This window comes from Leucoraja erinacea, chromosome 8, assembly GCF_028641065.1.
Source record: "Leucoraja erinacea ecotype New England chromosome 8, Leri_hhj_1, whole genome shotgun sequence".
Lineage (NCBI taxonomy): Eukaryota > Metazoa > Chordata > Chondrichthyes > Rajiformes > Rajidae > Leucoraja > Leucoraja erinaceus.
In genome coordinates this window covers 27406967-27425071 of record NC_073384.1, presented here as the reverse complement: position 1 = coordinate 27425071, position 18105 = coordinate 27406967, and the positions used below count along the sequence as shown (strand labels likewise).

General features: G+C 45.5%; 1 protein-coding gene across 1 annotated transcript in view; it reads left to right on the top strand.

Annotated features, from left to right (window-relative positions):
* smyd3 (SET and MYND domain containing 3) overlaps nt 1–18105 on the top strand; it is a 745780-nt gene that overhangs the window by 663012 nt on the left and 64663 nt on the right. Inside the window, exon 10 of the mRNA XM_055639282.1 lies at nt 10984–11158. Coding sequence (XP_055495257.1) covers nt 10984–11158 — 175 coding nt within the window. The remainder of the gene's footprint in view (nt 1–10983; nt 11159–18105) is intronic.

Below are 18105 nucleotides of genomic sequence, written 5' to 3'. Positions count from 1 at the left end.
GACGAATCGCTCCTGCTCAATATTATTTGACAAACTTAATTGTTTTAACACTTAGGTGATTCATAGTTTCATGGAAATGACCGGAATCTCTTCCTTCCCTCCCTGGAGAGGAGCAGATAAAGTGCTGCCAAAGCTGGTCTTGAGGCAGCCACTTGAAGAAGCCCAGTTATGTCTGAAAACATCTCCCATCATATGTTCCCCTTCAGTTTTGCCCTGTGCAGCTCCTCATTGTCGGCGGGTGGAGGGTGGGGTGGATGGTTATTGTTTCTCACGGGCTCTTGCTCCAGGGATCAGCGAGATCGACAGATTTGTCAAAGCTGAAGGGGAAATCAATGGTGTTCTCAGCTGGTGCATGTGTTGCCTGGCTGGTCACTGGACTGTTATCAGGAGCAGGTATTGGGTCTTTTTCCCTGTGAATCCTCAAACTAGTGATCCCGGGACAGTTTAGTTTAGTTTAGAGATACAGCGTGTAAGCGCGCCCATCGGCCGCATTATTCAACAGCAACCCCCGTTACACTAGCACATACTCCATTGGGGACAATTTATAATTTTTACAGAATTCACAAACCTTTAACCTTTGGAGTGTGGGAGGAAACAGAGCACTCGGGAAAACCCATGAGATCTTGGGGAGAATGTGCAAACTCTGCACCTGCACCTGCAGTCAGGATCGAACTCGTGTTTCTGGCACTGTAAGGAAGCAACTCTACCGCTGTGCAACCTAGCTGCCACAATTGTAGTAATAATAATAATAATAATAATAATAATAATATATTTTATTGTCATTGTACATCAGTGCAACGAGATTTAGTATGCAACTTCCAACCGGTGTAAAAGAAAAGTAAAATAAATAAATAAGCTGTGTGACGTGACCATCCGAGGGAGACATTCCAGGGGGGGTGGGGGGCACTCAGCAGGGTCGGTTCAGAGCCGCTATAGCTCTGGGAATAAAGCTGTTTCTAAGTCTGGAGGTTCAGGCGTAGAAGGCCTTGTAACGTCTGCCGGAGGGAAGTAGTTCGAACAGTCCGTTACAAGGAGGAGTCTTTATGGATGCTGACGGCCTTCCTGAGGCACCGTGTGTGATAGATGCCCTCCAAGGCTGGTAGCTGCGTCCCAATAATCCTCTGCGCTCTGTGGCCGACGCGCTGAAGAGCTCTCCTCTCCGCCTCCGTGCAGCTGAGATACCACACAGAGATGCCATACGTTAATATGCTCTCTGTGGTGCAGCGGTAGAACATTGTCAGCAGCTGTTGGGGCAGACCAGTCTTTTTTAATGTCCTCAGGAAGAACAGTCGTTGCTGTGCCTTCTTGACCAGCGCAGCGGTGTTGGTGGACCATGTGAGGTCCTCTGAATTGTGAGTGCCCAGAAACTTAAAGCTGGACACTCTCTCCACACTTTCCCCGTAAATGAAGATTGGGGCGTATTCTCCATTATGGGACCTCCTGAAGTCAATAATCAGCTTCTTGGTCTTGGAGGTGTTTAGTGACAAGTTGTTACGTGCGCACCAGTCCGCCAGGTTCTGCACCTCCGCTCTGTAATTTGTTTCATCACCGTTGGTGATCAGCCCAATCACTGTTGTGTCGTCTGCAAACTTCACGATGGTGTTGGTGTCGAATGCAGGAACACAGTCGTGAGTGAAGAGGGAGTAGAGCATGGGGCTTAGTACACAGCCCTGTGGTGTGCTGGTGCTCAGGGTGATAGTGGAGGACAGGTGCGGGCCCAGTCTCACTGCTTGCGGTCACTCCGCCAGAAAGTTCAGGATCCAATCGCGTATCGGCGAGCTGAGGCCTAGCTGGTGGAGTTTGGTGGTGAGCTTGGTGGGGATGACCATATTGAATGCAGAGCTATAGTCAATGAAGAGCATCCTCACGTACGTGCCCTGTCTATCCAGGTGAGTCAGGACAGTGTGAAGAGCCAGAGAGATGGCATCCTCTGTTGATCTATTTGCCCTGTATGCAAATTGATGAGAGTCCAGTGAGGCAGGGATGCTGGATTTGATGTGAGAGAGGACCAGCCTTTCCAAGCACTTCATTGGGATTGGAGTTGGGGCAACCGGGCGGTAGTCGTTCAGGTTGGTGACTTTAGACTTTTTCGGCACCGGCACTATGGTGGCTGTTTTCAGGCACTTGGGGACCATTGCCAGAGATAGAGACAGATTGAAGATTCTCGTGAATACCTCCGCCAGCTGTACAGCACAGTCCTTTAGTACCCTTCCCTGCTCTCCATCCGGGCCTGCAGCCTTGCGTGGATTGATCCTACGCAGAGCGCACTGTACCTCCTGAGTGCTCAGTGTTGAGGCCTGCCCCTCCACCATGGCCGGGGTTATTCCACTCCTGGTGGTGTTGCCAGTTTCGAAGTGGGCAAAGAAGGTGTTTAGTTCGTTGGCCAGTGTGATATCACCGTGGGGGCAGGCGGGGCTGCTCTTGTAGTCAGTGATGTCCCTGACACCCTGCCACATGCTTCTGGTGTCCGCGGTATTGAAGTGGTCTTCCACCCTTTGCCTGTGGATGTCTTTGGCCTTTTTTATGCCTTTGTTCAGGTTCGACCTGGCCGCACTGTAGGCAGAAGTGTCCCTGGATTTAAAGGCACTTCTTGCTGAGATAGCTGGAGTCAGCGCAGACCAGCTGTGTAGGAAGGAACTGCAGATGCTGGTTTGCACTGAAAATAGACACAAAATGCTGGAGTGACTCAGTGGGACAGGCAGCATCTGTGTATGGAAGGAATGGGTGACGTTCCAGGTCGAGACCCGTCTTCAGCTGTGAAACCTGGTGCAGTTTGGCTTTGCTTACCGTTTACCGTCAGGTAGCCAGTCTGTGACTTTACATCGGCTCATCTCTCCTCTCTCCTTTTTCACTCCTCCCCTTTTACACTGGGTCTGCTCCTGTCGTTCACACTCTTCTACCCAATCAAATCCTTCCTTTCTATTGAAGAAAGACACAAAAAGCTGGAGTAACTCAGCGGGTGACGTTTCGGGTCGAGACCCTTCTTCAGACAGCCTTCATTTCTATCTTCTTCCTGTTTTCTCGCATTCCCATGACTTCACTCTCACCTCTTTCTCACTAAATGGGGCAAATAGTTCACAAGAATATCCATTATCCTCCTTTGTGGCCCCTACCCAGTCACAGAGACAGGTTACCATTCTTTGAGTTCACCTCGTCCCCTCTGCTCCCTGCTCCGTATCACTACCCCTGTTGTCACATTGACCTGAGCACAACTCTTGCCTTGTCTCACTCCCCAGACTGCACTTTCAGTGACTCTCCCACCAAGTCCTTACAGACATCCACCACAGCAACAAGAAATTGCTGTATTATTAAAGTCATCTGTTGCCGGCTGCCATTTCAACCTGTTTATATTTTATTTATTATTGTATTTTGATTTGATTCATGCATATTTTTTCCAAAGCAAGTTGTAAAGCAGGTACTATAGATGATGTTGTTATGAGCATTGCTCCAGGTTATGCAGTTTTTCTTCCTGAATAATATATTTTTTTATAAACCTATAATCCCTGGCTTGGTAGAACAGTTAAAATGCTGGTCTCGTATCAAGAGGCCTGAACTGATACAGGCGCTGCATTTGAATCCCACTGCCAGCACACGGCCTCACTTTTCAACAGCCAACAATGGATCATTGTGGGCTCCAGTTTTCCAAGGTCATCGGTGCTGGCTCTGATTTGTTCTGTACCTTTTCATGCCTCTGGTTTCCCTCTCCCCTGACCCTCAGTCTGAAGAAGCATCTTAACCCGAAACGTCACCATTCCTGTTCCCCAGAGATGCTGGCTGACCTGTTTAGATACTCCAGCATTTTGTATCTATCTCCGGTGTAAATCAGCATCTGCAGTTCCCTCCTACCCACACTTCACCTGATGGCCGCAGGAGGTTCATTGTTGGCGGAGCAGCGCACGCCAATTCCCCATGGAGTCCCGCAGTCATTGCTGGGGTGTTGTGATGTCTTGTTACCAACAACTCCGACTAGCTTTTCCTTACACTGACAAGGGAGTAACAGCTACATTACAGTCTCACCATAAGAGAGAAATTCCCATTGTTTCAACCATATCTCTCCCTTAGCTTCACTGCAACTGAAAACTAACGCATTTTTCTCTCTTCCCCAGTTCTATTGCAGGATTGCATGCTTCTCTTTTCACTGATGCTTTCTCACCTGCTGAGTGTTTCCAGCATTTTTGTTTCAGACTTCCAGCATCTGATTTTTGTTTATTTTAATTATGTTGTTTTGCCATTGCACTGCATGAGTCTTCAGCTCGCAACTTAGGATGCAGTGCACTTTGTCAACTCATCAAGTTACTTTGATAAGCAACTTTCTTGCCCCTCGCCTCTGTGACAAAGACATTGGTCGCAAGTTGCCCAGTTCCCTGATCTGGCCACATCTCTTCACAGTGTTCCTGGTTGAATAGCCTGGTTCATCATGCCCAGATCAACACACTGGTGAGAATACCTTCAGCAGTGTTCTTACTACAACCCTGGCCTGAAAGCAGAAAGAGCAATGCAATCAATGGTGGCCTTCTCACTCATCTCAAGGAGGAAACAAAGCAACGATCGCGTTATTTATGGCACTTCTCCTGGGATGTGAGGGGGGGGGGGAGGGGGGGAAGTTGCGAGCATTGCAAACGAGAAGCTCTCGGTTCTGTCAGTACTCATCATCATCAAACATACATTCGACTTCTTCACCACACAGCTGTGCATTGGGGCAGATTCCAAATTGTTTTGTGTGCAAATAGTGCAGTCCTCCCGCCTGTCAATTAGGGGTGGAGTTCCTGTTTAATTAGTACAGATGTAACATGTGTATATTTGTTCATGTATTTCAAACAGAGAGGAGACCACAAGACAAGAGCTGATCAAAGCCACTGGAGTGTGATTATAGCAAAGGAACCACCGGCTTATTCACAGTTGAAGCAAAGCCTTTACTGCTCTGGCACTGTAACAAAAATATCTGGATTCATTCACTCAGATAGATCCTCGGATTACTTTATCTTGTCACTCAAAGTAATTGGTGTAAATGATAAGGATATTATTGCTCTTCAAAGCCAGTGGATTTTGCTCTGATGTTGGCTGCAGTCACATTTCCCACATGTGCACCTTCTCCACAAATTGTACCCTGATCAATCCCAGAGGGGAAATCTCACCATTGATCGGGCGTTGGTGTAATTAGAAGGCCAGCGTTCACTGCCCAGCATTGATTGATTTTGAGAAGGTGCTGGTGAGCTACTTCTAGAACTGCTGCTATCCTTCTTGTGAAGATACTCCCAGTGCTGTAGGGGAGAGTGATTCAGATCGATGAATGATACTAATATTAGCTCCAAGCTAGGAATGGTGTATGATTTGTAGGTTGTGCGATGCCATCAGACTTTTGCTTTTTCTCTTCTTGGTGGTGGAATTTGCAGGATTGAGAGACGCTACTAAACAAACAGTTATTTGCTGCAGTTTGCTATTTTGTTACTGCAACACACTGTGAGCATGGTGAACTGTGGTGGAGAGAATAAAACTTAAGACGGTGGATGGAGTGTGTTCAAATTAAATGCTATATTCTGGCTGGTGCTGAACCTCTTGAATATTGCTGGAGTTGCACACAAGTGCAGAGGACTCAACCTCCCCCTCTGAATTGTGCTTGGTAGGTGATGGGAGTCAAGTGGATAACCCAACCAAAGTCTGCAGGTACCACAGTGGTGCATCAAAAGTGCGGCTTCCTCACATTTCCAGTGATCCAGGTGCAGTCCTGATCTCTGATGCTGTCTGTGTGGAGTTTGCGTATTCTCCCCATGACCACGTGGGTCTCCTCCCAGCACTTCAGTTTCCTGTAGTACCCATATATTTGATCTTATAGAGGTGTATAAAATCATGAGACGAATAGATCGGGTGGAAACACAGAGTCTCTTGCCCAGAGTGGGGGAATCGAGATCCAGAGGGCATAGGGTTAAGGTGAAGGGGGAAAGATTTTATAGGAATCTGAGGGGTAACTTTTTAACACAGAGGATGGTAAGAGTATGGAACAAGCTGCCGAAGAAGATAGTTGAGGCAGGGACTAATGTAACATTTAAGAAGCAATTAGACAGGTACAATGGTTAGGGTAGGTTTGGAGGGATATGGGCCATAGGCAGGAAAGTGGGACTATTGTAAATGGGACATGTTGGTCGTAGTGGGAAAGTTGGGCTGAGGGGCTTGTTTCCACACTGAATTACTCTATGACTCCATCCCAAAGACGTACTGATAGGTTATTTAGCACTGTGGGAGCTTCTCTGGTATTCAGAAGGATTTGGCTCAATCACGTGAGCAAAGTCTTGCATTGAAGGATCAATTAAGGGGAGTAATTACGGCTAGAATTAACTTAGTGCTTCATCCGGGGGTAAATTTGTTGCTAGCTCCCAAAATTGTAGATTCACATATTGCTGCAGAGATATGTGAACATGAAAATCCTTCAGACCTTCAAGTGTTGCACTGATGGAATGCTGCAGTGTAGGAGATGCCATCTTTAAAATAAGACCTCAACTGCTCCCTTAGGTGGCCTATTTCAGTGAAGAGCTAGGCCCAATGCCCATCTGAAATATATCCTGAGGTTAGCATCACAAAAGCAGATAACCACTTTATTAACGTTATGTCTAGAAGTTTGTTGGGGGAAAATCGCTTCTGCATTCCTTAAGTTACACTTCTAAGGTATCCTGCTAACTGTAAAACCTTCTGAGACTCCCAAAGGCAGTCCTCTGACTTTCTTTTACTAATACTGGGCCTCTTGATGTCCTGTGCATTGGAATTGCCGTACTAGACCAATACTTTCTGCAATGCATCTGTGGCAATAGGTTGGAGGATTTGGTGACATGCTCAACCTCGTTAAACCTCTTAGAAAGTAGAGGCACTGATGCATCTTTTTCATGATTACATCTATGTGCTGGGCCCAAGACCTATCATCCACGATGTTAACGACCAGATTTTTGAAGCTGCTAACTCTCTCCTCCATCAGCCACCAATGATAAGTGACACGTGATCACCCGAATACTTATTTCTGGTTAACAATAAGTTCCTTGGTTTTGCTGATATCGAATGAAAGGTTATTGTGGCACCACTCAAACTGGTGTTTTATCTCTCATCTGTATGATGACCCATGATTTGGTCAACATTGTGGTTTCAATGGTGAATTTATAAATGACATTGGAGCTGCCTCTAGCTACACAGTTATCATAGATCTTAAGTGATAGGAGTAGAGTTAGGCCATTTGGCCCATCAAGTCTTCTCTGCCATTTCGGTCTTGGTAGAGAGTATTGGTCTAGTACGGCATTGGGGGTTCAGTATTGATGTGGATAGAGAACTGGCTGGCAAACAGGAAGCAAAGAGTAGGAGTAAATGGGTCCTTTTCACAATGGCAGGCAGTGACTAGTGGGGTACCGCAAGGCTCAGTACTGGGACCCCAGCTATTTTCAATATATATTAATGATCTGGATGGGGAATTGAAGGCAATATCTGCAAGTTTGCAGGGACACTAAGCTGGGGGGCAGTGTTAGCTGTGAGGAGGATGCTATCATGAAAGGTGATGATAGGCTGGGTGACCAGATGTTTGGCAAGCTGTATAATGTGGATCTGTCCTCCATTTTTGGTGGCAAAAGCCGGGAAAGCAGACTATGATAAGTGAAAGGGTGATCAGCCCGACCTACATGGTAGGTTTCAGGCAGTGAGTTATAGGGAGCAGGAGGTTCTGCTGTAAACGAATGGTAATGTTGGCTTTCATTCCTTGGTTTTGAGTATATATCGCAGGAAAGGCTGCAGTTGTACAGGGTCTTGGTGAGACCACACCTGGAAATTGCGTGCAGTTTTGGTCTCCAAATCTGAGGAAGGACATTATTGCCATAGAGGGAGTGCAGAGAAGGTTCACCAGACTGATTCCTGGGATGTCAGGACTGTCTTATGAAGAAAGACTGGATAGACTTGGTTTATACTCTCTAGAATTTAGGAGATTGAGAGGGGAGCTTATAGAAACTTACCTCTTAGGGGCTACACAGCTAGATCAGGAAGATTGTTCTTAAGTGGGGAGTCCAGGACAAGTAGAGTTAGGCCATTTGAGCTTTTTTCACATCAGAGTGGTGAATCTCTGGAACTCTCTGCCATTTCAGTTCATGGCTATATTTAAGAGGGAGCTAGATGTGGCCCTTGTAGCCCTGGAGAGAAGGCCTCCTATCAGCCATGATCAGAAGGGCCGAGGCTCGAAGGGCCGAATGCCTACTCCTGCCCTAATTTCTATGTCTCTATTTCAATCATGGCTGATCTATCTCTCCCTCCTATCCACATTCTCCTGCCTTCTCCCCATAACCTCTGACAACTCTACTAATCAAGAATCTATCTATCTATCTCTGCCTTAAATATATCCACTGACTTTGCCTCCACAGCCTTCTGTGGCAAAGAATTCCACAGATTCACCACCCTCTGACTGAAGAAATTCCTCCTCATCTCCTCCCCAAAAGAACGCCCTTTATGAGTGCAAAGGGAGTAGAGCAGTGGGCTGTGTTGATGGGTTCACTCTGGAATGTTGTTACTGATCTGTACTGACTGGCGTCTGCTGATGACTGAGCATCAACGATGCCTACACTGCACTACGTTCAACACTCTCCTTCATTACCTCCTCAAAAAACCCATTCAAATTAGGGGCACAGGATTTCCCTTCACAAAGCCATGCTGATTATCCCTGATCAATTTCAAATGCACATAAATAATATATTCCTTAGAACTTTCTTTATAGTTTCCCTCCAACCTAAGTAAAACTCCCCAGCCTTCAGTCTGAAGAAAGGTCTCGACCCGAAACGTCATCCATTTCTTCTCTCCAGAGAAGCTGCCTGTCCTGCTGAGTTACCCCAGCATTTTGTGTCTATCTCCAGCCTCTAGTTACCTGGCTTACTGTTCACTGCCTGTTTTAAATCAAACAACAATATTAGCTATCCTCTAGTCTTCTGGTACCTCACTTGTGGCTAATGAGAAATTCTCTATCAGTACCCCAGCCATCTCCTAATTTGCTCTCCCTTAGTAACCTGTGATAGATCTTGTCAGGCCTTGGGGATTTATCAACCCTTAAGTGTCCCATGACACTAGCACCTTCTGCTATTTAGCATTGAGATGCTCTGGTTTATCCACGTACCCCACTCACCATCTTCCACGTCCTTATATTTAGTGAATAGAGAAGTATTCATTTTGGAACTCATTCACATCACTTGACTGCACACAGGCATTCACATCCCAAGGCATTCACATCACTTGGGTGGCACGGTGGCGCAGAGGTAGAATTGCTGCCTTACAGCACTTGGCAGAGACCCAGGTTTGATCCCGACTATGTGTGCTTGGCTTTACGGAGCTTGTACGTTCTCCCCATGACCGCGTGGGTTTTCTCCGAGATCTTCTGTTTCCTCCCACACAGGTTTGTACGCTAATTGGCTTGGTATAAGTGTCAATTGTCCCTGTGTGTATAGGATAGTGTTAATGTTTGGGGATCGCTGGTCGGTGCTGACTTGGTGGGCCGAAGGGCCTGTTTCCATGCTGTATCTCTGAACTAAACTAAACATAGACTACCCCTTTGGTTGCTAATGTGACCCACTTCTCTGGCTAAAGTCTGCATGTTAATAATCTAAAATACCTAAAATTGGAAAATTCAATGTTCATTCCATTGGATTGTGAGCTAACCAAGCAGAATGTGAGATGATGTCCCTCCAGTTTGTGTGTGGCCTCATTCTGCCAATGGAGGAGGCCCAGGACAAAAAGGTCAGTATGGGAATGGGAAGGGATGTTAAAATGGTTGGTAGACAAAAGTGCTGGAGAAACTCAGCGGGTGCAGCAGCATCTATGGAGCGAAGGAAATAGGCAACGTTTCAGGCCGAAACCCCTCTTCAGACTGGATAGCAACCGGGAGATCCAGTAGGCCTTGGCAGACCAAATGCTAGTGTTCAGTGAAACAGTCACTTCTATTAATGAAATCAGCCTTTACTCCAATTCAAGACATTAACTTGAAGACCAACGAAACTTTTCCCAATTCATGACAGCTTTGAAACGTACTGAATTGTAGTCTCTGTTCTCAAAGTATTCCTCCTTAATATTTCCAGACCCGCCCAAGTTCATTTCCTTCAACCTAGAATGTTAATTCTCTTTCCCTCTCCACTAATGACATGCTCAGTAGTTCCAACATTTGTTGTTTTTATTATAAATGTGCAACTGTTTTTTGGGATAAGAATTTGGAGCAGAATGTAGGAAACTGATGGGTTTGTTTGGCATGGTCAGAGTTAGTTTGCGCTTTATGTAGTCCTTAGGCAATACTATTTTGTTTTGTTTAGTTTAGTTTAGAGATACAGCATGGAAACAGGTCCTTCAGCCCACCAAGACCTCGCCAACCAGCGATCCCAGCACACTAACACTATCCTTCACACACTTAGGACAATTAATATTTTATACCAAGCCAACTAGCCTACAACCCTGTACGTTTTTGGAGTATTGGAGGATACCGGAGCACCTGGGGGAAACCCACGCAGTTCACGGGGTGAATGTACAAACTCCGTACAGACAAACACCCATGGTCCGGATCGACCCCGACCATGCCTGCCGCTCATTTAGTTTTATGGCGTCAGGATTATCAGGTACAGCATAGATTGTTGAAGATAAGGATATCTTGAGGGCCTTGCGAATGACTTGGTGAATAAACTGTGACCAAGCTTTCTGTTAGGTTTGTCGAGTCACTTTTGAAAGAACATTATGAATACGATCGGTCACATACAATCCAAACAAGTTGTCACCACTGCTCTAAACTCTCTGGCACCCTGTTCTCACAATATGTAAAGCAGGAATATCAGAGTTACAAAATGCATCTGATCTTTGTTTAAGAATAAAGCAGGCAGGCCCTGCAGAATGGAGCAGATGTCCTTATTTAGCAAAATGCAGCTGCCTTTTGTAAAATAATACCAACAGTTTCTTTAAAATATTCTATCCTTATTCCTTAACTGAAGGTAATAACAGAGTGGGAGCAGCTTGTGGACACCTGCCAACCGTTTACAAGTAAAAGCCAAGACGTCCTTCCAGACACAAACCTCTATCTGCTGAAGATGCTCGATGCCACTATGGATGCTTGCATTCACGTCGCTCGGTGGGAGGAGGCCTTGTGTTATGGCCTGAGGACTCTGCATCCCTACCAGTAAGCTGCTATATATTGTGTGTACGTCTGTCTGTCCCGGTACATAGTGAGGGTGTGTGTGTATGTGTGCGTACATCTGTGTGCCTTGGTATAGAGTGAGGGTGTGCGCGCTTGTATGTGTACGTTTGTCGGTCTTGGTATAGTGTGTGTGTGTGTGTGCGCGTCTGTCTGTCTCAGAATATAGAAGATAGACACAAAAAGCTGAAGTAACTCAGCGGTTCAGAGAACGTCTCTGGAGAAATGGAATAGGTGAAGTTTCGGGTCGAGAATCATCTTCAGACCATCGGTATACTTGTGGGTGAGTCCGAACATGTGTGTATGTGTATCTGTGTGTGCATGTGGATGTGTGTATGTGTATCTGTGTGTGTATGTGTATGTTTCTGTGCGTATCTCTGCATGTGTGTGTTTCTGAGTGCATCTCTGTGTGTGCGTGTTTCTGTGTGCATGTATGCGTGTGTGTGCATAAGAGGCATCAAATTGCAACCGTCTCCAGTGGTGAAATCTGAAACGTGAGATTCCCTGTTTATCATTCCTACCAAGTCAATTTTAGCGTGCTGCTCTCAAATGCTATAATATGTCTTCATGTATTTTATTGAAATCATGTCTCATATCTTTTGGTCCTAAATCTAAGCTGACTGCTAATGATGGGGGTGGGGGGTCCTCCAATATATTCACAGCTTTCCATGGCTTCAATGCTCTTTGTGGACGCAGCCCAGACCATCACACAAACCAACCTCCCTTCTGTTGACAACATTTATAATTCATGCTGCCTCGGCAAGGCCAGCAACATAATCAAGGACAAGTCACACCTTGGCTACTCCCTCTTCTCCCCTCTCCCATCAGGCAAAACGTATAGAAATTGAAACCAGATTCACCACCAAACGCACACCACCAGATTCAGGGACAGTTTCTTCCCAGCTGTTATGAGGCAAATGAACCACCCTACCACAGCCAGAGAGGAACGCAGAACTACTATCTACCTCTTTGGTGACACTCCGACTATCCTTGATCGGACTTTACTGGCTTTACCTTGCACTTGTTATTCCCTTATCATGTATCGATACACTGTAAATGGCTCGATTGTCGTATTGTCTTTCTGCTGACTGGTTAGCACACAACAAAAGCTTTTCACTGTACCTTTGGTACACGTGATAATAAACTAAACTGAACTGAGGGCGATAAAAAGACTATGTCCAAGTAAGAAAATCATTAATCTGCATAGAATTCTTTTTGCGATATTTTACTTTGTTAACTGTTCAGTTTCACCCTTGATAACAAATGTGCCACCATATCTCTCAGAAGTGATTTCAGCCGGAAGAGGAAGCTATCATTCCCACGAGCCGGTTTCATTATTTAATTAGATCTCACTGATCTGTATTCCAATTTCATGTACCTTCCTTCGTTCTTTATCCTTTAAAACCCTTGATTAGCAAAACTCTATTTGTCTTCATTTTCCAGTTTTCATGCTCTTCAGATGACCTCGGGCTCTGCAACTTTCTCCAGCATGAAATACTAGATTTTCACCATTTGTGCTAAGAAGACCTTCCTTACATCAGTTCTGAACAACCCACCTCCCATATTATCAGCTCTGACAACTTGTTCTGGACTCTCCACAGAGAAGAAGGTTCCTCTGCTAACTGCAGCACGTGAGTTTTCTCCAAGTTGGCCATCAGCTGACTGGGGAGAAAACTTCACTGAACTCTCCCTTTGTCAAGTGCTCTCTGTTGCCAGCACAGACCAACACATCCCGTGCACCCTACTGAAACAAAGAGCCGTCCCAAAAGACCCATATGAGACAGGGGGATACCTATGGGGCAGGCAGAGTGATGGGGCGGCACAGTGATGCAGCTGCTGCCCAGCGCAAGAATGACGTGCTGTCTGTACAGGTTTGTACGTTATACTTTGAGGGTTGTGATTTCCTCCGAATGCTCTAGTTGTCTCGCACACAAAGGAGTCCGGATTGCACTTGATATTGCAACTTTCACATAGTAGGTCCCAAAAGATTACTTTAAGTATTACTTGTGGGTTCTGAGGTGAGCATTTTGGACATTTCCATACTCTTGAATACTTTTGTTTTGAGGTCTCACTTCCTTTCACTTTCTATGGCACCTTGCGATCTTCAGAAATTGGCTTTTAAGCTTCTAAACTAGTTTTTAGTAAAAGATGCATTGGAAGAAACTGTAAATGCTGGTTTAAAAACGAAGAGAGACACAAAAAGCTGCAGTAACTCAGCGAGACAGGCAGCATCTCTTGAGAGAAGGAGATGCTACCTGTCCTGCTGAGTTACTCCAGCTTTTTGTGTCTATCTTTAAGTAATAATAACTCGCACAATGCCAGAGACCCGAGTTCAATCCTAATCTTGGTTGCTCTCTGTGTGGAGTTTGGATGCTCTGCCTGTGACCGCGTGGGCTTCCTCCTAAATGCCAAAGACCTGCTGGTTTGTAGGTTAATTAGCCGCCATAAACTGCCGCTAGTGTGTACAGAGTGGATGAGAAAGTGGGATAATATAGAACGAGTGTGAACGGGTGATCAATAGTCGGCGTGGACTCGGTGTTGCTATGATTAACGCAAGAATTTGAGCATAATCCTCTCTCACAACTCCTTAAATTGCATCTAGCTTTTGCAATGAAAAGTGAGATGGGAGAAATCATTTTGCATGTCAGTAAGGTTTTTATTTTAAATTTACGATCTCCGTAGAGCAGGACGGGAGGAAGACATTTCTCACACATCTGTATTTTCTTAGCTGCGGTCGCAGTGATGCACTAGTTAAATTGAATCATTCCTTTGAAATTTCCTGCTGAGCATCAGTGGAACGTGTTTGGAGCAGTGGATATGGAATATGTGCAGGAGGAGGCCATTTGGCCCATCGAGACAGATTTGAGGCTGTTCTGAACATGTAATACTCATAACAACTAAAGGCAAAATAAAAGTGCATTCAGACAGCTGGTTTGCACCTAGCAGGGTCCCAGAAGGTGGGAGGAGTAAGTTTGATCAAAAGCCTCAGAATAAGCAACCCAAAAGAAACCCATATTATAATAGTGGAATGCCTTTTCGTATGCAGCCACATGAACAGCTGCACTTGATATTGACCTGCATTTATGTATAGCCTTTCACATAGTAGGTCCCAAAAGATTACTTCTTAAGTATTACTTGTGGGTTCTGAGGTGAGCATTTTGGAACCACAGGCTCTTCCACAATTGAGACAGGGGATACCTAATGGGGCAGGCAGGTGGATGGGGCGGCACAGTGATGCAGCTGCAGAGCTGTTGCCTTGCAGTGCCAGAGACCCGGGTTGGATCCTGACGGGTGCTGTCTGTACAGGGTTTGTACGTTCTCCCCGTGAGGGTGTGAGTTTCCTCCGAATGCTCTAGTTTCCTCCCACATTCCAAAGGCGTACAGGTTTGTAGGTTATTTGGCTTTGCTAAAAATTGTAAATTGTCCCTAGTGTGTAGTGTGCGCTAGTGTATGGGTCGGCATGGACTCGATGGGCCAAAGGGCCTGTATCGGCGCTGTACCTCTAAATGAAACCAAACTAGACTGAAGAGCTATACTGGCATTGGACTGTGACGAATTTTGTAACGTGTTACTGCTATCATGTATTTATACAATAGCCAACTTGTGTACAGTAACAGTGAGCAAATAATCTGATGTCGAGCGGATGGTCAGTGCTGACCAGACACTGGATAACATTTTCCAACTTTGAAATAATGCTCCAAGATCGGTTTGATCCACTTGAGAGAGCCGTTATCACTTTAGTTTAATCTCACCCAAAAAACAGCAGCTCCAACAGTGATAGGTGTGTGCAATCCAAGGCATTTGTGTGTGATGGCATGAGGATTCCCTGGGATCCTATTTACACAATCGTCAGGATTGAGGATTCGTGGGTCAAAATCCTATAAAGAAGTGAATCCTTAAATCTGCTTCCAATCTTTCCCAAACATGCCCTTTATAGAGCCTCAAAATCACCCCGATTGCACAAAACCTCAGTTAAATGACTGACTGAACAGATTAGTAACTGAGTCTTCAGCCATCTCCTTAAGCAGTTGAATTTAGTGTTATGCTTGGCAACTTTCTTAGACGACTTGCCTCTGGCTATTAATAGCCCTCAGTGAATTACCTCAAAGGGAAAAAAGAGCTAAATGATTTTAAAATATCAAATGCCTCGGCCGTTGCTACCTCAGGAATTCGCTAACTGGCTGGCATGCCCTTTTAACAAGCTCACTGTTGACATTGAAGTGTTCATTAAGCCATGCATGTGCAGTATTGCGAGTTAAAATCAAACCCCTGGGACGATATAAAAAAACAAATTTTCCCCCATGACAACATTTGACATTCAAATTCTGTTTCTCCTCCCTTGCCCTCGCTCCACCTTCCCCACCTTCTCTCCCTCTCACACGCACACGAACAAAGTATAATGCATGCTTTGTGGAAATATCAAAAGTTGTAGGGCTGTATTATATAGGAAAGAGATACCAGAGCTGATTCAGTCATCTGGGGCTGGACGTTCTGTTATTTCCAGTGCAATTTGCCCATTATCATTCACACCAGTGCTAGTCTAATCCAGAGCAGATCAAGTCTTATCCAGAGCAACAATTTGCTTGAGGAACTCTGTGGAGAGAAGTGGACAGTCAATGTTTCAGGTGGGGACCAGATATAGGGTCGTGACCTGTAACTTTGACTGTCCTTTTCCTTTCACAGATGTTGTTCGTCCTGCTGAGTTCCTCCGGCAGAATGTTTGTTGCTCCAGGTTCCAGAATCTGCAGTCTCTTGTGCCTACCCTATCCACAGCAAATTGACTTTCTCTACGTTCACTTTGGTTTAAGAAACCCCACACTGGGATTGAGGCTAAATACAAATTGGAGGAACAGCATCTAATATTTTGCTTGGGCAGCTTGAGCCCAGTGGTATGAATATTGATTTCTCTAACTTCAGGGAGCCCTGGTATTCCCTCTCTCTCTATCCCTCCCCCACCCAAGTTGCACTAGCTTCTCCTTTTCACCCAACAAACAGCTAACAATGGTCTGTTTCCTTTATCATCGTAATTATTTTGCATATCCTTCATTCATTGTTCGTTATCTCTCTACATCATCGTCTCTACCTCACTTTTCCCTTATCCTTAACCAGCCTGAAGAAGGGTCTCGACCCGAAACGTCACCCTATTCCTTATCTCCAGAGATGTGCCTGTCCCGCTGAGTTACTCCACCTTTTTTGTGTCTATCTGGAATCTCGTATCTCTCAGGTCGCAGGTTTGATCCTCGCAGCAACTGACTGTGCTGCGTGCATGCCTCTGCTATGTTACGGCCAGGCAGTGAATATATGTCACGTACCCCGTCCATCCCTTACATCACGGCAGCCTTTCTTTCCTACTGCACCCTGAAGGCTTGTAAAACCCATGTTCAGTGCAGCTGAATGACCAGCTGCTGCTTACTTTTACCTTTCCAGACCAACCTCCTGGATGGTGAGACTTGCCCAGTTGGTAGTTCACCACTGCTGACACAGAAAGGTTCTGATTTATGTCCCACTACCACAAATTCAGCTGACATTTCCTTGCAGTGTTGCGGAGATATTACACTCTCCGATGTGTTGACTGTGAACTAGGCATTTAACCAAGGCTCCCTGAGGTGGAAGTTATTTGGAAGACTCGGTACTCTGGTCAATATTTATCAGATCCAGCTAATTTGCTAATTATCGTTCTGTTAATTGTGAAGCTTGCACTGCATGCAAATTGTCTGCAAAGTTTTCTACATTACAACAGTGACAATACTGCAAGAAGTGCTTAATTAACTCTCAAGCACTAGGAGATGTCTTGAGGCTGCTTAAGGCCACAGTTAACATGCCCTCCTGTACCCTGGGTAAAGATGGCTGGCAAGGTGCGGCAATAATAATAATAATACATTTTATTTATGGGCACCTTTCAAGTCTCAAGGACACCTTACAAAAAATTAGCAGGTAGAGGAAAAACATGTAAGGGGAATGAAATAAATAGTAGAGTCATGACTAGTACACAAATTAAAGACAGAATTCAATTCACAACACAATATGAGGCAATTCATGCACAGATGAAAAGGGAGGGGGACGTGGGGCTAAGGATAGGCAGAGGTGAAGAGATGGGTCTTGAGGCGGGACTGGAAGATGGTGAGGGACACGGAATTGCGGATCAGTTTGGGGGAGGGAGTTCCAGAGCCTGGGAGCGGCCCTGGAGAAGGCTCTGTCCCCAAAACTGCGGAGGTTGGACTTGTGGATGGAGAGGAGACCGGCTGATGTGGATCTGAAGGGCCGTGAGGGTTGGTAGGGGGAGAGGAGGTCAGTGAGATATGGGGGGGCCAGATGGTGGAGGGCTTTGTAGGTGAGGACCAGGATTTTGTAGGTGATCCGGTGGGAGATGGGAAGCCAGTGAAGTTGTTTGAGGACTGGAGTGATGCGATGCCAAGATTTGGTGTGGGTGATGAGTCGGGCGGCTGCATTCTGGACCAGTTGGAGTCGTTTCAGGCAATGGTTTCAGGAGTTGATGTTTAAGATGGTGATTTGGGTGTCAAGTCGAGTAAAAAGGAAATAAATAAATCTTCGTGGACAGCCATATTCGGAGGAAAGGAATTAAGGCAGAAATGTTCATTGATAGAGGGATGTGTTGTGCACAACAGTAGGAGCATTCAACATTTCCCCAATCTGACCTGGGCTGTCAAGAGCAGAGGGTTTCTGATCTGCCCAGTGCCAGGGCCTTGATTTCCAATTTAAGCAGCTGAGGCACATTCCACGAGGATCCTCTCAATATCGGGCTGATCTCTTCACTGGCATTACAGGTATGGTGCTAAACAATCTTCAGATGATTGGGCTCATATTAACTCCCAGGAAGTGGAGCAGAACAGACCACAATTCTGCTATATAAAATATTCTTCCTTCATGCTACCATTCCTTCATGAACAAAGTACAGCGCATTCAATTATTTC